This window comes from Gadus morhua, chromosome 18 (genome assembly GCF_902167405.1).
Source record: "Gadus morhua chromosome 18, gadMor3.0, whole genome shotgun sequence".
Taxonomy (NCBI): Eukaryota; Metazoa; Chordata; class Actinopteri; order Gadiformes; family Gadidae; genus Gadus; species Gadus morhua.
Window position 1 is genome coordinate 17,449,944 of NC_044065.1, and position 20,945 is coordinate 17,470,888.

Consider the following 20,945-nt stretch of genomic DNA (forward strand, 5'->3'; position numbering starts at 1 on the left):
ATATATATATATATATATATATATATATATATATATATATATATATATATATATATGATTAAAGGGAGGAGGTCGACCAATCAGGAGGCCACATTGATCCCTTGTTCACTTTACTTATTTGCATTCTATATAAAGCTCCTTGTTGAGACTGTATTTCTGCACTCCCATGCCAAGCTATCACTGTTCGAATAAAAAATATTAACTGAAAAAAAAGTGTGTTCATGAGTCAATTGTGTCTTTAACAATTTGTATTTCAGACATATGGAGGACTATGCTTTTTATTGCAAAAGTAAATTTACTAGTCTGCTATCTTGGCCACGAATCCCTTGAAGACGGGATATTATTTCTCAATGGGACCTTCCTTGATAAATAAAGTTCAAATAAATAAATAATTGTGGTCTTGGAAGCGGGCGGTATCAGTTTTAAAGCCACACAACTGCAGGTAGCAAGGAGGTTCCCCAATGGTCCTGCAGAGCTGTCCAGAGGGGACCGTCCTCATCATCATTCTCTCCATCATCGGGTTCCAGGTGCGGCCGCTCATAGCACTGTGGGCCGTCTCTATCTGGAAACCAGGTTTCTGATGTAGGTACTGTATATGCCGCTGGCAATGACTTTTTTTGACGTTTTGTAGATATGTTGTATACGTATGTATCAAGTGTGTGTGTATTCACGTCTTCTCCGTTGTCTGTGACTTGTGCTGGGTGAACTATACCAGCAGAAAAATATTTGATTTTAGTGGTTAAGAAATTCCAGATTCAGATCCCTTCACTATCCCTTGGCTACTGGTAACCGCGGTCTCTCCAGTTCGATTCTTCATCTGTTTACTTTATCCAGTATTGAACGTTTTACGTCTTTTTTCCACTCCAATTTTAATTGCTTCGTTGTTCTCCTCCTCAATTAAAAGTCTCTTTGGATGAAAGTTTCAATGACATTATAACCGTAACTGTTATAATACACTGCCTAGTTTGACTGGAGATTTCTCCTGTCGCTTTAGACTTTTCAATGTCTGTGTTTAGTAACATCTTTTTGAGGTCAACATATTTTGTTAAAAAGTGTGTTTCCACTCTAAAGTCCCTAAGGTGTCCGGACTTACATCACTGGCGATCTCTCTGGAGGCTTTAGCGCTCTGGAAGGGGATGGCTTCCAACCTCAAGTCATAGCCCAGGGACATCTCCTGGTCAGCGGACGCCTTGTATGCTTTCTACACGGAGAGAGAGACCAAACGGGTCAGGACCACAGCGGGAACACTGAGCAGTGTGGCGAAATGTGATCAGATTTCATAAATTATGAATGTGGACCTTTATTTTGCCTCTGGAAAGAGCGTGGAGTTCGGGACAGCATTAGCATTGTCCTAACAAGCTAGCAACATTTGCTTGCTGGCAAAGCTAAATTAATTAATAACTGTACTGAGATATCATGAGAAAATGAGAATTGAATTTGTTCATAAACCAATATCATTGTACTAAGCATAACATACACATTTATAAATATAGTACATTTGTAATTTTTACAATTTCATTGATAACTGCCATCAGCTGGAACTAATTCAATGGTTGAGCAAAACACGGCATGGTATTTTGACTTTGTGAACCTTGAGTCTTTGTCCCCAGGTTACAGTAGTGAGGGTTCTTTACCTCACTGCACGGCTGATAGCTGTTCTTAGCGTGGACCATGTCTGGAGAGTCCGTCACCGAGGTGAACTTCAGACGGTCAGCAGGCGACCACACTTCTTCTGCAGGGAACCAAAGCCACAAAGAAGAAGAGATTATGAAATCTAACCCACAACCTACAAGTAGGACATTGCAGACCCAAACTGCAGCACACAGCACACCTAAATGTTCACTATCTTGTTAAAAGTTTATCTGCTAACCACATTGTTCCTCTTTTGGCATGTGAACCTATGTTTAGATCTGAAAAGTTTTGTGACCCCACCTGGCATCATGTTCCATACATTGATCCAACTTCTGAATATCCAGACTATGAAATATCAATGTCTAATAAACACATTGCACTACACTAACTAGTAGTTTTCTGTGAGCTGTAGTGGTCTGTCTAACCCTTTCAAACCTTTAGAATAATTATTTTCAATATGATATGATAAAAATGTTTAATATCTATTTTAATGATTATATATTTAGCAGCAATCCATGGAAATATATTGTGTAACCAAAACAAAAACAAACATTTTAAACAACATTTTGTGCATAATTTCTTTTATATAAATGTCCTGGACAAAATCTATTTATCATACCTTCATCTACATTCAGCATCATTGCAGAGCATCATTCTTTCCATCTAAATTAATAATCATGTCTCATTTGCAATCAATGATAGTCTTCCCTAAAAAGTTTAAATTATAATTACATGAACTTGCAAGTCAGCCCTTCTAAGAACAATTTCAAGTTCATACATTGGGAGGCTCTACGGTCTTAGAGGGTTCCTGTCCCCTGCCTTAACGTAACGGGCCTACTCCCACTTTACATGTCAATTTCTCTTCTCATTAAAATTCATTGCAGATAAACAAGGAATTACACAAGGTGTTATACAACAAACAAAGAAAGAAGAGTCTTAGAGGCAGTCAATTCATAAATTACATTCAGCTTTATTGTGATGCGTGTCAATCCACCTTCTCCCTACAGATGGTACAGAAAGGGAAATGGCCCATTTCAAAATGGGAATAACCCTGGTAGAGACGTAACTTTGGTGACCTCCGACCCCAGCTCTGGGCCTTAGTTGCAGAGGTCTGTCTCACAGCATGTGATCATAATAAGATTGGTCTGAGATTGCAACAGGTCGAATTCGAACCCCTTCATGCAACGTCTGAAGTAATTAACCTCTGATAGGAAGAAATATTACTGGGACGAAGGTAGACCGCATTGGCGCTCATGTTGTAGGATCCTCTGCCCGCAGTGTTTCCCCCAGGAACTGTCTTAGTCAAGGTAGTGTTTTGGGGGTATTTTACCCCGGGCGAGACTCCCTCCTTCCGAGGGGGGGGGGGGGGGGGGGGGGAATCCCCCATTCCCCCCTTGTCCGTTCCAATTCGGAAGACGCAGAGGTGAACTATCCCCCGCGCCCACTTTCGGTTTCATTCAAGAAGCTTTATGGCGCGACTACTGTTGTAAACAGTATTACCAATGCATAGTTTATCTATATATTTTTTGTACCTGATGGAGGTATGTTTTCTTGTGATACGAGATTTGTACTTTGTTGATGCATAATAATAAGAAGAAGAAGAAGAAAAAAAGAAAAAAAAGAATGTAGGCCTATATGTATATATATCTTTTTTAAATACTTTGGTAGTCAAGGCGGGGCCCTAGTGTTATTAAGGCGGCCGCCTCAACCATACAGTGCTGGGGGTAACACTGCCTGCACGTCTCTACTGTGTTACGACAGCTTATACCTTTGCATCGTTTTTGCACCTCAGAGCTTCTCCTACAGATCAAGTATATTAGATATGAGTGGTTGGTATTCTTTAAGTGGGCCATTTAAATGGAGCCGTTTGGGACTGTAGGCCTCGACTCACCAAAGCTGAAGGCCAACGCAAGCACCAGAACAACCGCTAAAGTCTTCATCTTTCTTCTCTCTCTGGACTGATCCTCTTGCTTGTTTGGATAATGGGACGGAAGTGTCTACCCCAGTATCATGAACGTATTTATGTAGTCGTCTGCAGGGCCGGAGAGGGACCCTTCCTCAGCCCGGGGGTTTCCCGGTCCACCCGACTAGCCACTCCGGGCCTGGTTGTCTGATAACTTTGCGGGAATTTCCAATGTTGCAACATCAGGCTTGTGTTTACCGCGTACACACCTATTTCACCCAAACGTCCATTATTAATATGCAACAATTGTATGTTAATAGTTGAACAGTGATGAAATAAATGACGTAGAAGGCCAAATATAATCAAAGATAATGAAAACACACATTTTGTATATATCTACCAAATGTCAAGGTCAAATCTATTTTGGATCTTGCTATATACAGATCGATGGATTTAGCCATCTTGTTTCTGTGCAGCATGGATGTTTTAAACACCTCGAAACACCTTTGACTTTAATGGTTAAGAAATGGAAGATTCAGTTTGGTTGCTTTTAACAAACCGGGTTTATTATTGTTGATCATCATTTCATTATTTTAGGTACTTTACTCCCAGTCCAGCTTGAGTTTAAATAGGCGCCATTTCATGCTTGCATAGCTGAACCTGCCAGACCGTAAATGTAACTTTCACCCTTGGTGCCACAGCTCCCAAAACACTCTTCTGCAGGGCTCAAACCAGTCGAGGGAATCGCTATAGAGGGGATCCTTCCTGAAGTGATGGTCGATGCCACGTCCAATTGATTGGAATGGCTTCTGATCAAGAAGGCACTGCATGAATTATAAATCCTTGTGTTGAGAATTATGGCCTTTTGACTTATTACTGATCCTATAAACTCCACTTTCTCAGGAACCTGCCTAGTGAGACCGTTTCAAACCAAACTTACTTAAAACCATAATCCTCCCACTACATCGTCAATCAATATTTCTAGTGCTGTTCAACCTCCTTCAAAAGTCAAGCAGGTTGCTATAAACCTGACTTTGTTACCGATGGTAACGTGTTGACCCACAGCTGTGTTTACGCTTTTCTCCTCATTAAACTTTTCCTTAAACTTCCCGAACACTTTAACCGCATTTCCCATGTGTCACTCCCTTCACTTCACTTCACTGGCCTTCTCCACCGGGTTTGTGACTTGGATACACTCTATATAAATAACTGGTCTCTATATAAAAACATAACACCCATTCAGATCCCTCTTGCTACACATTAGCATCACTGTGTGGCATCACGACAGACGCAACAAACATTCCAAATCAATACTTGATACTTCAACACCAACTGCAAAGTGAACCGACAGCCAGGTAAACATGAACCACGCCATCTTGAAAGTGTCCCTCACCACGAACGTCCCCAGACGCGCGTTTATGCTTCTTCGATGGCGGGCGGTTTCCCGGACATGGTAGCTTCTTGAAGCATGTTCTCGAACGCAGCGGTGGCGGCGGCGGAGGAGGAGGAAGAGGAGGAGGAGGTGATGATGGCGGACTGCTTTGAGGAGGACGAGGTGCTCTTCTTCTGCATGGACCTGAAGGAGGTGGAGGAGGAGGTGGTGGTGGTGCTGCTGCTGCTCTTCTTCTGGAGGGCCTTGTTCTTCTTGACGTGGAGGATCTCCATGGCGTCCATGTTGACGCCGTCGTGGATCTCCTCGCTGGTCTCCACGAGCTCTGAGCTCTGCTGCTGCTGCTGCTGCTGCTCCTCCTGCTCCATCATGCGCCTCTGGTGGTGGATCTGGTGGAGGTGGAGGAACGGTTCTTCACTCTTAACCACATCTATTTTTTGTACGCACCCATTAAATACCAAAGATCATTATATGGCAAATATATAAAACTTTCATGAATGTTGAAATTTGTTTAAAGACGTTTAAAGTTGCAATAGAAAACCACAACCAAATTTTGATACACACGTCCTATCAAATATAAAAATATAATTGTTAATCGTTTTTTTTGAGTTTTAAGAATTTTTTTGAGTGGTACTGCAAACCGTCAAATCTCTTATATCTAAATGCTTTCGAGAATACACAAAAAGCTCCACATTACTGCTTGGCATGCTAGGGCCGGGTATCCAGAATGTGTTAGCATTAGCATTAGCATTCGATTCTCCAAACCCCGGAGAAGCCGGTGAGTTCCTTGAGAAGCCGGTGAGTTCCCCGCTCACCATCATGAGCTGCTGGTACTGGGCGATGGCCTCGTCGGTGGTCACGCCCTCCGCCAGCCCCAGCTCCGCTGCCCGCCGGGCCAGCTCCGCCTTGTGGCAGCCTGGGGGGGTCCAGCCCACGCCCCTGCTCCAGTTCAGGTCCGCCTTGTAGTTCACCTGGGTGGTCAGAGGAGCCGGGGGGACAGGGGGAGTCAAGGGCCGTCCGGTCTTGAATTGAGCCCTAGGTCAAGAGGGCCTTATAGGGCGCACATGTGGAGTGTGGACACTCAGGAGACGGAACCCAGAACCGGGGTGTAATAGGATGTTCAGCCTCTGAGAGTGGTTTCCTGGTTTTGTGAGATGTGTCTGAGCACAGGCAAATGATAACGGCTAACGATTGGGTTAGCTAGGTGTCGCTCTGGCCAGAAACCGCGCTTTCGTAACCTGCCTTGTAGTAAGGGTTAATGCAGTGGGATCGAACCCAGGACCTTACATCTGGTACTCAAACACCGTTGAAACCACACTATCCTATATATTATCTGGGTATTTCTCTGTGGAAATGCATCAACTAACATTCATAGTTTCCTACGATACTCAAGTCACCGAAGTAAAGCTTCTTTTGATAATGAGGTTCTGAAATACCATACTTTAGGTTGGCTGCGGACCCCCCCAAGCTTTACAGACGTTTAAGTGCTGGAACCCCCAGTCGAAGAAAAGGAGCAGGAAAACCCCAGCAGACCCTCCAACCCAGCAGACCCTCCAACCCCGGCAGACCCTCCCCCCCCCCCCCCGTACAGGTACAGGGCGGTTCTCACGTCGCTCTGCAGCTTGTAGGCCTGCTTGGCGTGCTGCAGGTGGAGCTGCTGGGGGTCACAGGTGTAGTCGTGCAGCCTCTGGCGGTAGGTCAGGTCGCTGGCCTGCGCCTGGCTCTTCTTGGCCTGCTGGAACTCGGGCTGGTCGGCGCCCATCTTGAAGCGGCCGCGCTCCTCCTTGGACTGCCGCTTGTACTCCAGGTTGCTCTGCAGCTTGCTGGCCGCCAGCGAGTGCACCATCTTGGGGTCGTCGGCCACGCTGAGCAGGCCCACCTGCTGGCCCTTCTCCCGCAGGTGGGACTCTTTGTAGCTGAGCTGTGGGGGGACAGGGGGGGGGACGGGGGGATACGGTGAGGGTCTTTATCGGTTTGTTTTATTGCAAGCGTTATTTTTCCCTTCACACAGACTTTAATTTGTGTGTGAAATTAGTTCTTTGTGACTTGCAGTGATTTATTTTCTTATGCCAAAAATTCGACTATCCTTTGGCTACGGGCTACTACGGTCTCTCCAGTTATAATTTTCATCTCTTTACTTTATCTAGCATTACGACGTTTGTTCTTTAGCTACTCCAATTGTTACTGATTGTGTTATTCTCATCCTCACTTCAAAAGTCTCTTTGGATGAAAGTGTTAAGAAAGTACACACCGTAACCCTTATGGGGACCTCCTAGTTTCTCCTGTCCCTTTAGACTATTCAATGCCTGGGTTTAGTCACATCTTTTTGAGGACAACATATTTGGTTAAAAAGTGTTTTTCTCTAAAGTCCCTAAGGTGTCCGGACTTACATCACTGGCGATCGCTGTGGAGGCTTTAGCGGTCTGGAAGGGGATGGCGTCCAACCTCAGGTCGTAGCCCACGGACATCCCCTGGTCTGCGGACGCCTTGTACGCTTTCTACACGGAGAGAGAGACCAAACGGGTCAGGACCAAAGCGGGAACACTGAGAAAAGTTTGACGTAATGTGACCAGATTTCAGAAATGACAAATTGGGACCCTTTTTTTGTCAGTTTAAATATCTGACGCCATTATTTCTGAAGTAAAAAATTGTTATTATTCCCTAATCTTACGTTGCTGATTTGCTGAGCGTTGAGTTTGGCTCTGAGGAAGTCGGGGTCGTCGCCGTGCAGGGTGTACTTATGCATGTCGTCGTTCTTGCCGGACTTATACAGCCTCTGGAAAGAGCGTGGAGAGAGGGCTAGCATTAGCATTGTCCTAACAAGCTAGCAACATTCGCTTGCTGGCAAAGCTAAATTATTCAATAATTTCATCATCATGAACTGTACTGAGATATAATGAGAAAATGAGAATTGAATTTGCCGAGAAACCAATATCATTTTACTAAGTATAACATACAAATTGATAAATATAGTTAATTTGTAATTTTTACAATTTCATTCTTTAATAGCCTACTTAGATTTAGGTTTGGGAAAAACCACTCAAAGGTCACTAATTGGGAGGATTTTAGGATTTTAACTGCCATTTAACTGCAAACTTATCAATGGTGGAGCAAAGCACAGCATTGTACTTTGACTTTGTGAACCTGGAGTCCTCCCCCCCCAGGTAAGACTAGTGGGGGTGATTTACCTCGCTGCACTGCTGATAGCTGTTCTTAGCGTGGACCATGTCTGGAGAGTCCGTCACTGAGGTGAACTTCAGGCGGTCAGAAGGCTGACGATACTTTTTCTGCAGGGAACCAAAATCACAAAGAAGAAGAGGTTCTGAAATCAAACCCACAACCTACAAGCAGGACATCGCACACCCAAACTGCAGCACACAGCACACCCTGAATGTGTCACTATTTTGTTAAACGTTAATCTGCTAACCAAATTGTTCCTCGTTTGGCGTGTGAACCCATGTTTAGTTTGGAAAAGTTTTGCAACTCCACCCGCATCTCGTTCCATACATTGCTTCAACATCAGAATATCAAGACTCTAATTTCAATATCCAATAAACACATTGCACTTCACTAACTCATTCGTAGTAGTTTTCTGTGAGCTGTTGCGGCCTGTCCGTATATATATATATATATATATATATATATATATATATATATATATATATATATATATATATATATATATATATATATTTATCTATATATTTATATTTATCTATATATTTATATTTATATATTTACAGTACCTTTCTAACCTTTGGAATAAACTACTTACAATATGATAATTCAAAATGAATCAGTTGATATCTATAGCTTAAAAATCTGAATCCTCCTGCGACCCCCGTGTATGCATATCAGATGCCCCCATCCTGCCCCTGACTCCCCCATTCTCACCTCACTGAGCAGGTCTCCCGCCTTCTTGGCCGACTCCATCTGAGGGGCGCCCACGCCGTCCCAGGCCACGCCCTTCATGAAGCTCAGGTCTGACTTGTACTGGTTCTGGGGAGGAAACAGAGCACTGGGCTCATCACAGTGCGTCGGCGGGGCCTGGCACCAGGAGACCTCCCCTCGCTGCCCTCTCATTGTCGACCTCATCACATTTCAGGGTGAATTTGCACATACTAGGAACTGAATGTCAGTTCTGCAGAATAAACAAGGTAAACAATACCACTGTGCATTGATATTAAATATAAAATATGAAATATATACAAAATCTAGGAAACTAATAATAAATTGTGCATGTGTGCATATAACTTAGTAAACGTGCAAGTTTTTGTTTTCTCTTCCTCATCTTAAACCTTCCCTACCCTCCTGTCCTCTCCATCCCTTTCTCCTCTCCTTCTTCCCTGTCATCTCTCCTTTCTCTTCCCTTTTGCTGCTTTCCTTTCCTTTCCCCTCACCCCTTCTCCTCTACATCCCTCTCCCCATCTTTGCTTGCTCTCCCCCCCCCTATTCTTTCTCTGCTTCCCCCCTCCCTCCCCCCTCTCCACTATCTCTGTTTCCTCCCTCCCCCCCTCTCTCCACTATCTCTGTTTCCTCCCTCCCCCCCTCTCTCCACTATCTCTGTTTCCTCCCTCCCTCCCCCCCTCTCTCCACTATCTCTGTTTCCTCCCTCCCCCCCTCTCTCCACTATCTCTGTTTCCTCCCTCCCCTGCCCTCTATCACCTGGCTCTGTTACCTCCCTACTCCCCCCCCTCCCTCCCTCCCTCCCTCCCTACCTGGCTCTGCAGGTCGTAGGCCTTCTTGGCCCACTGGACCTTCATGTCGTCGGGCAGCACGGTGTAGTCGTGCAGCCGGGTCTTGTAGTCCTGGTCGCTGGCCAGGGCCTGTGCGTTCCTGGCCGTCACCAGGCCCATCATGTCCTGGTTCAGGTGGAACTTGCCGCTGTCCGTGCGCGCCTCCTTGCCGTACTCCTGGTTGCTGGCCAGCCGGCCGGCCTGCAGGCAGTGGACCAGGTAGGGGTCGTCCGTCACGCTCTTGGCGCCGATGTGCTTGCCTTTGTCGAGCACGTGGTTGTGTTTGTACTGGATCTGTGTTGGGAGGGGAGCGATGGGTTAATAGGGCTCGCTCACAGTGCGACTAGTGGCAGGTGGAGCCATGATTCAATGTCCCAGAACACGAGATTCAGCCCTATGCAATTCAGTTTAACTGTTAAACAAGTGGCTCTGAACACATCAGCAGATACCATGCAATAAATGTAATAAAGAATAATGTGTTGCGACTTGCATTTAGATCTGTTTTGTTCAGTCCCAATATTAGCGCCATCTTGTTTTTATACTTCTATCTGTGACTGCCAATGATGGAAGGACTAATTTCCCTCTTTCTTACACTTCAATCATTCTTGACCTCCAACATTGTCTTTCCTCACCCAACGTGTAGTGCATCATGTGCGAGCGCCCTGACGTCATCCCGTCCCAGCATGCATCATGTGTGTGATCATCTTTGAGTGTGTGAGCTGTGAAGGCAGGGCGGGGGTCTTACGTCGCTGGCGATGCCCGTGGAGGTCTTGGCGGCCTGGAAGGGGATGTCCTGCATGGTCAGCCTGTAGCCCTGGGCCCTCAGCGTGTGCCACGACTCCTTGTACTTGATCTGCAAAACCACGCGGTTACAGACGGTTATACTAGTAGCCTTAGTAGATGTTTGAAGACATTGTGTAAATATCCATTGTAACTATAATATATAATTATATACAAATGATACGAACCCTGTTTTTATAATAACTACTCAATTGAAAAGGAACTGTATACATTCTCCTTGGACCTAGAGATACCTTCCGTCTTCTCTCCAATTGAAAGGTGTTAAGATAGAAGACTGATACTGAGGCAAATATATGCAAACGTTAGCATGCTAACTTGGTATCCTGGCTACCTGTATCTTCCCATGATCATGCTCTAAAATTAAATCAAATATTTTGATGGCCGAAGAGTCCAAAAAAATGAGTTATTATTAATCAATAGACATTACATTGTGATCTATAATGACATATACAGGTACTCATGTGGTATTGAGGAGTGATGTTTTGTTGTATATGACGTGGGGTGTTGTACATACGTCGCTAAAGTTCGCCGCGTTGATCTTAGCCTGGGTGATTTCAGGTCTTTCGGCCGTGAGGGTGTAGTTGTGGCGGTTGTTTGCTCCTTGCACTTTGTACAACCGCTTTACGACAGGAAATCAAAGGAAAATTAACCATTTTCAATTAAAAAAAATTGAGAAAGCAAATAGAAATTGTGTTCATGTTTCAAATTGCTAGAATGAATGAGTGTTGTTTTTGTTCCCAACTTCCATTTTCCAAGGATTAACTATTTTCTAATGGAGACACTCTTTGTGACTAGCTTACCTCGTTAGCCACCTGTCCACTGAGTTTGGCGTGGAGGATGTCGGGGGAGTCCGCCACTGACGTGTGTTTGAAGTGGTACGGCTGCTGTCTGTACTTTCTCTGTAAGCGGTAAAAACAAGAGATGAGTTGAAGCATTCGCTAAATCATCGGCTACATATATCAACTTCTTAAAGCCTCAAAAATGCTAATATTTGATGACGTTCTGCTACAGTGAGGCTGGATGGAGGTGAAGCAGAAGGCAGTGTAGAGGGGTCAGTGTCCTACATCACTGATGAGTTCAGAGGCCTTCTTGGAGCCTTCGATCCCCAGCGCCCCGGTGGCGATCCACGCCGCCCCCCGCAGGTAATTGAGGTCCGCCCGGTACACTTTCTGTATCGAAAACACACACCATCATCTCTCCAGCTGTCTCAACCCTCCGTACATCTGTCTCATCCATTAAGCCAGCTTAGGTCTACAGTCTGCATTATGTATCTTTAAATTTGTCCATCTTCTTTCTATATTTTGCATCTATAAATTGATCAATGTTTCTATATTCCATCTGTCTGTCCGTCCATCTGTCATTCACCCATCTGTTTGTCTCCACCATCCCTCCATCTCTCGACCCCCCCCCCTATCCAGCCATCTATACATCTTTTGGTTTTAGCCTTATTCTCTCTATGTGTACATCAATCTATCTCCATCCATCTGATTCATCAGTCTATCATCTACCCATGGGTCTATCCACTCGTCTGCCTGTCCATCCATCCATCCACTCATCCATCCATCCAATCATCCATCCATCCAGCCAACCATCCACCCATCCATCCCTCTGGTTAAATGGCCCTGCGGACCGTCTCCCTTGGTTACATCGCTGTGCAGGGCGTAGGCCTTCCTGGCGGCCTGGGTCTGGACGTCGTCGGCCAGGGAGGTGTAGTTGTGCAGGGTCAGCCGGTAGTCCTGGTCGCTGGCCAGCGCCTGGGCCTTCTTGGCGTGGGCCACCTCCAGCATGTCCATGGAGAGGTGGTACTGGGACAGCCCCTTGGTGGACTTCTGCTTGTACTTGATCTGCACCAGTGATGCAGCGGAGGGAGGTTGGAGGGGAATAAAGGGGCATCATCAGCAGTGAGGGTACAAGGGTGCTTAACATTTGATATTGAGTACCCAAATGTTCATTTTTGGAACATATTGGGTATTTTAATCTATTTCTTTGACAACAAATACAATGTTACTAATGCAAACATTCAAAGCTGTATATCATTAGCATCGGGTATTAATCACATGCTTTTCAATTTTACGTTAAAATGCCATCATTAAAATAAAACGTGGAAAGAAAATTGTAAATATTAAAAAATATTCCAAATCACAAAGTTTGGCAAGCTACACAAGTCAAAATTTGTTGAGCCCATAGTGAATCATTTTTCATATTATCAACAAGCAGTTTGGAGTACCTAGCAAAGCGCTTACATAAATCCAATGTATGATTATTATCATCATTAAAATGACAGTTGACTTACATCGCTCTGCAGCTTGCCGGACTGGACTGAGTGAGAGAGGTTCAGATCATCCTCGAGGCCCTTCAGACCGATCATCTTCCCCTTGGTCTTCTCAAACTGCTCCTTGTACTTTTGCTGCAGAGAGAAACCGTGGACCGTCAAGAGGATTCCGGCTGGTGCTTGTTTTTTTGTGGACCGGTGTGCGATGCACAATGGGGCAGGAAAGTGTTGTAGTGGCTAGGGTGTTGAGACACCACTGGGTTCTGCAGCCTGCCTGTACACACCCTTCCACAGGTAGATGCCCTAGCACCTACACGCTGAGCATGTTTCTGGATTCTGAGTCACTTTGGATAGACACGACCTGTATTAAATGACTTAGTAGTAAAACTACAATAAAGGTGATGAGGGCTACACTATAGGTTTCATAAAAATGATAGAAATGCCCAAAGTTGATTGATAAAAGATTTCTAAAATATGTTTCTAATGTGTTGATAAGGCTTGTTGGGAGAGCCATTGAAAAACCACTGAGAACTCAGAACTGGTTAGAGTACCGTAGGCCTTGGTTAAAGGAACTTCATATTCGCTTCGTAGGAACAGGGACCACAGGGTGGCGGTTTGTACGGAGAGACTCACGTCACTGAGGATGTCTCCGGATGCCTTGGCGGACTGGAAGGAAATGGCGTCCAGGCGCAACTTGTAGCCACCGTCGCGCACCTTGTTCCACGACTCCTTGTATTTGCTCTGCATTTGAATGAACACACAAAGGGATAGCTCTATCATGGCTGTTGTTGGATGGATGAATTGATAGACACGTAGACGGATGGATGGGTAGTAAGGTTGAAGAATTGATGGATGTCTATCCATACATTTTCCAACCATACTACTCGTCCATCCACCACACCATCTACCTGTCAAACTTCACTGATGTATGGAGAGGTTGAAAGCAAGTCATATCGGTAAAGGTGTGAATGTGGGTCTCACCTCGCTGATGTTCTGTGCGTTGATCTTGGCCTGGATGTGCTCTGGAAGTTCTCCGCTAAGTGTGTAGTTGTGCTTCAGGCTCTCAGCCTTCTGCCGGTACAGCCTCTGTTAGGAGCCAAACATACCAACACATGACCAACCAAAACCACTAGCTTCCTAAACCACAATTTACTATCTTTCTGACTTTTAAAAGCAGGATAATATCACCACATTACTTGACCACAAGAGGGCGGCAGACATATGAGATTGGTTTATGACTAAAGGTATTCTAGGCTTTTGAGCATATTCTTTAGGACTGTGTGCCGCAAATGAGAGAACCCAGAGAATAGAAAGTTGGTTGAACTCACGTCCACAGACAGTATGTTGCTGGCTTTGGCCTGAACCATCTCTGGCGTGTCCTTCACACTGGTGTACTTCAGGGAACTCACATCCTGCCGGTACTTGTTCTGAAGAAAATCACATGATATTGTTATTAACATTTATATTGATTGGGATGTGCGGAAGGGGTGTTCAGCATAAATCATTTTTTTCTCAAAATGTTCAAGAGAACCATCTACTGTAGGCTGAATCAACCCATGGATCTAATTTAATTTGGCCTGTTTAAATAAGGCAGGCAGATTCTAGTTTGGACAAAAATGAAAGAAGTAACAGTGCACAAATAATTGAACCTATTACATAACCAGTGATAATCACTACCAAGTAAAACTTTAACAGGAAAGCCTCTAAGGACTAATAGCTTGTCTGATTGCTAAAAAAAGCCGTCTTGCCCCTTGGGTATCTTGTTACAGCCACTGACACGAAGCGCTGTGTTGCTAAACTAGCTTCCCGAGACCAGGGGTGAAATGCTAGCTCTTGAAATACCATATGACTGAAGCTCTTCACCTAGAAAGCCTTTATACCAGTGGCATCTCGTCAAAGGGGGTACACAATAATGCTTATGGACTAATATGACCATTTAAATCTCAGATGACATTTATCTGAAGGTTCAGATCCTACTAGATCCCCACTATAGCACCTGTCGTTGTGTGCATTTATATATATGACTCCTGTGTGAGTCATGTTTTCTTTATCTTAATCTGTGAAACTATGTTGCAAAACCAGGTAAACCTGGTACAGATAGCTGGGTAATCAGGATGAGAAGTTACCTCGCTGGCCATGTCGCAAGCCTTCTTGGCCTGCTGGACATCCAGGGAGCCAGCCGTCTCCCAGCCCACCCCTTTCATCCAGTTCAGGTCCGACCGGTACTGTTTCTGCACCACAAGCACATAAAAGCATTGAATACATACAGCATACAAATGTATTGCAAAACATTGAATAGCACAAAAGTGCACAGCTTGGTATGGTGCAGCAAACCATACAATTGCTATGAAAGCTTAGGGCTACAATAGGATTCATTAAAACATTATTGTTATTATATTGTTTTACAACAATTATGAATTGACAGTGTGAAGCATTTTCAGGGTAATCTACTCCTTTGTTTGAATACAGTACAATATTGAATTTCTGTGCAACACAAACACTATCATTCTGTTTTCTTTAAGCCTTCTAAGCTCATGCCATCAAACTAGGTACTGTTGTGCAGCATAAGCAGTGTATCTTGCACAACTCTGTTGATTGTAAGCCTTTTTGACCATGCAATGTTCAGGTCCATCGGGAGAATAGTCTAGTGTATTTTGTATTCTAGTGATTTTATCAATATATACTTTGTGGGACTTCATCTCTTTTGTTTGGTGAAACTCAAACAACATAACATACCTCACTATGTTGATCATAAGCCTTTTTAGCCCATGCGACATTCATGTCCGTCGGGAGAGTTGTGTACTCATGGAGGACAGTCCTGTAGTTGAGGTCGGTCGCAAGGCCCTGGGCCTTCTTGGCCTGACTGATATTCATCATGTCCAAAGAAACACTGTGGGAATAATTATCTATAAATAAATAGTTAAACGGTACGCAGCACAGAATCAGATTGATGAAGGAACATCCCAGAGGATCCTCTATGTTTTTTTACTTGGATTTTGCTGGATGTTTGCTGAATTTGACCCCATCTGCTACTAATGAAATACCTCATAAAATGCACAGTAATTTGCTTTGGAATTAAGCTTTTATTTTGCACTCTTATTTTGAAAGCAACATGCTACCTGTAGTTGGTCTTGGAGTCCACAAAGTCCTTCTTGTAATGGATATCACTCTGTAGCTTGGTGGCCTGGGCCGAGTGGGCCATCTGGGAGTCATCAGACGACGACTTGATGCCGATCACCTTGCCCTTATTCTTTTCATACTTCTCCTTGTATTTCACCTGCACAGGAAGAGATTGTACTTATATATTACATGAGAAGACCAAAAACCCAATCACAGTACCTACTCTCGATCAAGAAGACCAACACTTTAAATTCCATAGGAAGCCCAGAAATTGTAAAGAAAGCAATTTCTGAAACGGTCACACTCGGCTCGTTTCTAACTTAGGAGTACTGCTTCAGACGCGTGTTGTTAAAAAACTTAGTACTGCAACATCAACTCCTTTTCCATGAAAAAGTAGGACCACTGTTGACAGAGCAGGACCAATGGAGAATGCAAATCCCAGACAAATGACCTCAATGCTCCCGGGGTTTTCTGCAGAAGCCGAGGTGATACTGCGATTTGAAGCAGCGCTCTTTTATATTACAAATTTCCCCTGTTTCAGCTTGAATTTAAACACTTTGAGACTCAATCGTGTTTTGGGCTAATAGTAATAGGAAGGAGGGGGGGGGGGGGGGGGGGGGGGGTTATCCCCATAGTTACAACCCACACCAACTTCGTAATTATTTTAAAGGAGGCTGGCAAAACATAAGATTTAACTTCTGTTTGCACCAATTACAGTCTTATGTTAGAAACAGTGACAAAATGGCATAGATCACTTTGTTGACGATCATAAAATACATATTAACACGATTAAAACCCCAAAAACCATCTGAATATCTTCAGATATCTTAATATGTGTAAAGGAGGTTGAGTGCTGTGCTGCTGTGCTGCTCCAGAGGTCCTTACGTCGCTGGCCAGGTCTCTCTTGGCCTTGGCGGTGAGGAAGGAGAGGGCGTCCAGACGCAGTTCAAATCCCTTCTCCCTCTGCTCCTCCCAGCGGCTTTTATACACTTTCTACAAATATGCAAAGAAGGAAAGAATTCTAGTATTGAGTTTGACAGGATATTAACAAAAACGACCGAATGACAGGGTGCTCAGACATACCAGAGGATACGTTTGTAAGAAATATAGTTGGGCTCTATAACATAAAATAATCAGTGAATATTTAAAATAGATACATTGATTTGACATAGATGAATTTATGAAAGCGTTATTTATATCAAAATTAGTAGTAATAAATTGTAAACAGACATCCAATCAATAGTGGAATGACCCAGTGTGCTCAGAGATTATACAATCTTTTGTTTTTTCTATTACCACAGATTTCCCAATTAATCTCATTTGAACCTCAAATACCTGGAAAGTCGGTATTTCCCAAAACAGCAGATCTGTTATTGAATTAGAATTTATAATAGTTAAAACTGCCTAGCTCTCTGGGAGCAATAGTTCTGACAAAAAAGGCGAGGGTTAGAAACCTTGTCATATCTGGTTTGTCGTTGGCGTTTTCCGGTTACTCAAAGGACTTATGCAGTCTTTCTGCAGAGCGAGCTTGTCCCTCACAATAGTTATACTTTAATACGTGATGAAAGCTCTGTGGGGAGACCTTACCGAACTCAGAAGGTTGGCGTTGGCCTTGGCCTGTTTGAAGAGCGGCTCTTCATTGGTCATGGTGTACTGATGCATGGTCTGCTCCGTGTCTGCCTTGTATGCCAGCTACAGAGACAGGGAAGGATCAGTCAAGGATGTGGTCGGGGATAACATCTAGCAAACATCCTTAATAAAGTGCTTCCGTGCAAAATGGTAATATAAAGAGCTTAAATTGGGGGGGGGGGGGGAAACAACAAAACAAGAACAAAGAAAATAGTTACAAACTTTAAGCTTTTTACTCAGCGTCTGACTAATCTCGTTTCAGGGCGGTCTCGTCTCTGGGGAGCATGTCTTTGATTTGCGAGACAGAGCGAGAGATCTATGTTTCTGTTGCATGTTTGGGATATTTCTTTGTCAATAAGAATTCCTGTTTTCTATTTCTTGTCCTATAAACGGCTAAATTAAGTTCATGTTCATTTGCGTGCACAGCTCACATGAAATAAGAGATCAGAAATTGCGTCTCTGTAGAGGAGCAAGAGCTGACCGGATGTGGCCGATGATACTCAGCAGCACCCTCTCCTGTCTGAGTGTAAGGTGAAAGGTCATCATGGCCTTACGTTGCTCTGGAGCTCCTGGCTCTTTTGCGCGTGTTTGATGGTGATGTCATCGGCAGCCTGAGTGTACCGGATGCTGTCCACCTTCTGCCGGTACTTGGTCTGCAAATGAAAAAACGCATACAAATAAGTTCAGTTTCTTATTGACTAAGTATTAAATAACAGTTAAGGGCTGGATAAGGGGATCTTGCCCCTTACACTTGCACCTTGGGGATTGAACCGAGAACCTTTCGGGTTGGAGTCTAACACCATAGCCACTGCTTAAAGGCAGGCAGGCAGACGGACAGCTAGACGGACGGACAGACAGATGGACGGAGAGACGGCCAGACAGACAGACAGACAGACAGACAGACAGACAGACAGACAGATGGAAAGACAGACAGACAGACAGACAGACAGACAGACAGACAGACAGACAGACAGACAGACAGACAGACAGACAGACAGACAGAGAAACGGACAGAGCGATGGTACTGACGTCACTAAGCAGGTCTCCAGCCTTCTTGGCCTGGGTGATGTCCATGCAGCCCTCGGCCTCCCAGCCCACTCCCTTCATCCAGTTCAGGTCCGAGCGGTACTGGTTCTGCAGGGCACAGCGCAAGCATGGTTAGAAAGGAGTTCTTCATCCCTGTGTTCTTTCTCTGTCTTTATTAAATCCTTCTTTCTCTCCTCCCTCACTCACTTCCATTCTTCCCTTTCTTTATTTTTTTCTTTACTTCTTTACTTCTGTTTTTCTTTAGTTATTCTAATACTGTAGTAATATTGAGAAGTTTCTTTGATACTGTAATTATACTGTATTACTATATAGAGTTGCTACCATACTATCACTGTAGAGTTACTCTGATACTGCTATAGTATTGTAGTATTGTAGAGTTCTTAAATCTATCTAACTTCAAGTGTGCACTTTCACAAAGTCAATTCAAAACGGGTGAAAATGAATTTGTGTAATAAAATCTGATAAACGCATGAACCAAGTGAGCTGATCAAAGCTCATTGGAGTGTTCAAAGCTAAACTCTCACTCACCTCGCTCTGCAGGTTGTAGGCCTTCTTGGCCTGCTGCACCTTGATGTCGTCAGCGTTGACGGTGTAGTCGTGGAGCCTCTTGCGGTAGTCCAGGTCGCTGGCCAACGCCTGGGCCTTCTTGGCATGGCTCATGTTCATCATGTCTGAGGACAGGCTGAACTGGCCCTGGTTCTCCTTGGAGCCCTTCCTGTACTCGATCTAGAGGGAGGGAGAGAGAGAGAGAGAGAGAGAGCGAGAGAGAGAGAGAGAGAGAGAGAGAGAGAGAGAGAGAGAGAGAGAGAGAGAGAGAGAGAGAGAGAGAGAGATCGGGTCATTCTGTGGCCCAGTTCTGGGAAATAGTTAGATTATCTCCCTCACCATAACATCTCTTTTTGTGCTGTACTTCACTCATCACTTGTATCACTTGATCATCGCTATTCCACCCTGTTTCTTAAACCTTTTTTGTAGTACTTTGTTATTTTTCCTTCCTTTAATTATAAAACTGTAATGAACTCTATTGAATTGCGGGACAGGTGTTGGCTAACTCCTCAGCTCCATCGGGGCCATCAAGCAGTGGTTTATGGTCGTAGTTTCACCCTGCACTTGGCAGAAGTAGTAATCAGTAATCAGTCTCACTAGATTCCGAGTCTCCTGCCAGAACCTTTGAACCAGGGGTTTTCCACCACTGATTGTGGAGTAGTTAACCCAACACAAGGTGGATCCCAGACAACTCAGACTGGCTTACTGTTTGCTGCACAGTTGATCAATCGCAAACATTCTGCAATAGATCATAGTTATTTGTTCATCAAATTTGCAAGCGTAACAACTTAATGTATGTTACACATTTGTATTTAAATTGACCAACTAAATAATAATAAACCGAAAATAAAGCGTCAAATGAATCAAAATGCAACGCTGTCACTTAAACAAAAGGAAGCGCGTGTTGGCTTCGTTGTGGCTCACGTCGTTGTTCATCTTGGCCACGTGGAGAGAGTGCAGCGTCTTGGAGTCGCTGACGTTGGCGCACACCGCCGTGTCCTTGTTCTTCCTGAAGGACTCCTTGTACTTGATCTGGAACACATTGCACAACGCAGCCACCCTCAGCCTCAGTCCATCCCTCAGCGCGTTAAGCCCCTGTCACAGGGCACACGCCCCGCCTCTGACCCCCAGACCCCAGTGTGTATTTATGCACGCTGGACATGATGATGGAGGAGCATGAGCAGATAATGAGAAAGTAATGCCAACCTGTCACACCTACTATCACCCTCCGTTCATGTTAAGTAATGTTTAGATACCCTTCTGTAAGAGATGGGTTGCATGGATGAAGCTGTTAATGTGATAATTATGGCAGTTATTGATGATATTGATCACAATATGCTTAATGTATGGTATAAGACTAATAATAGCTTCCCTTTTCAAACCTTGACTGGATATCAACCCTATCCCTAGCGCTATATTATTGCCCCGTCTCCCTCAACAGTGCTTCATCTTGAAACAGGATTGGCCGTTCCTGACCCTATATGTTTGTACACAGGTAGCTTCAAATCAGATGTGGAAATTTCACCTGCACCATATAAAATCTGACCCTTTTCCCCTCTGTCCAGTTGTAGGAAACTTAGGTCATGCATCACTTGTAATCCCTTCGTAGTTACTCCACAAAACACAACAGGAATTTTCTTTGTAAACCTGGAATCGTCAACAATTATCTGCATTCTGAACCCAGATCTCATCCCAAAGCTGCTCTTTGACAGAGCGGTGACCTCGGATTGAGCTGGCTTACATCGCTGGCCAGGTCTCGAGACTGCTTGGCCGCTTTGAAGGTCAGGGTGTCCACGCCGATGTCACACGCTTTGGACTTGCTCTTCTCCCACTCCTCCTTGTATTTGATCTGGAGCAACGGAGAAGTGA

At 44.3% G+C, this 20,945-nt stretch overlaps 1 protein-coding gene across 2 annotated transcripts in view; it reads right to left on the reverse strand.

Moving 5' to 3' along the window:
• Window positions 1-4,079: 4,079 nt before the first annotated feature.
• The window catches only part of nrap (nebulin-related anchoring protein), a 28,938-nt gene continuing 12,072 nt past the window's right edge, over window positions 4,080-20,945 (reverse strand). For both annotated transcript variants that reach the window (XM_030339919.1, XM_030339918.1), the window contains 27 exons: window positions 20,818-20,925; window positions 20,001-20,108; window positions 19,059-19,256; window positions 18,513-18,617; window positions 18,038-18,136; window positions 17,442-17,546; window positions 16,740-16,847; window positions 15,854-16,011; window positions 15,471-15,624; window positions 14,861-14,965; window positions 14,063-14,161; window positions 13,716-13,820; window positions 13,368-13,475; window positions 12,756-12,869; window positions 12,109-12,306; window positions 11,527-11,631; window positions 11,263-11,361; window positions 10,977-11,081; window positions 10,407-10,514; window positions 9,644-9,955; window positions 8,820-8,924; window positions 8,114-8,212; window positions 7,597-7,701; window positions 7,316-7,423; window positions 6,535-6,846; window positions 5,741-5,896; window positions 4,080-5,314 (listed from right to left, as the gene is read on the reverse strand). In XM_030339919.1, coding sequence (XP_030195779.1) covers window positions 4,952-5,314; window positions 5,741-5,896; window positions 6,535-6,846; window positions 7,316-7,423; window positions 7,597-7,701; window positions 8,114-8,212; window positions 8,820-8,924; window positions 9,644-9,955; window positions 10,407-10,514; window positions 10,977-11,081; window positions 11,263-11,361; window positions 11,527-11,631; window positions 12,109-12,306; window positions 12,756-12,869; window positions 13,368-13,475; window positions 13,716-13,820; window positions 14,063-14,161; window positions 14,861-14,965; window positions 15,471-15,624; window positions 15,854-16,011; window positions 16,740-16,847; window positions 17,442-17,546; window positions 18,038-18,136; window positions 18,513-18,617; window positions 19,059-19,256; window positions 20,001-20,108; window positions 20,818-20,925 — 3,849 coding nt within the window. In that variant the 3' untranslated portion in view covers window positions 4,080-4,951. The remainder of the gene's footprint in view (window positions 5,315-5,740; window positions 5,897-6,534; window positions 6,847-7,315; window positions 7,424-7,596; window positions 7,702-8,113; window positions 8,213-8,819; window positions 8,925-9,643; window positions 9,956-10,406; window positions 10,515-10,976; window positions 11,082-11,262; window positions 11,362-11,526; window positions 11,632-12,108; window positions 12,307-12,755; window positions 12,870-13,367; window positions 13,476-13,715; window positions 13,821-14,062; window positions 14,162-14,860; window positions 14,966-15,470; window positions 15,625-15,853; window positions 16,012-16,739; window positions 16,848-17,441; window positions 17,547-18,037; window positions 18,137-18,512; window positions 18,618-19,058; window positions 19,257-20,000; window positions 20,109-20,817; window positions 20,926-20,945) is intronic.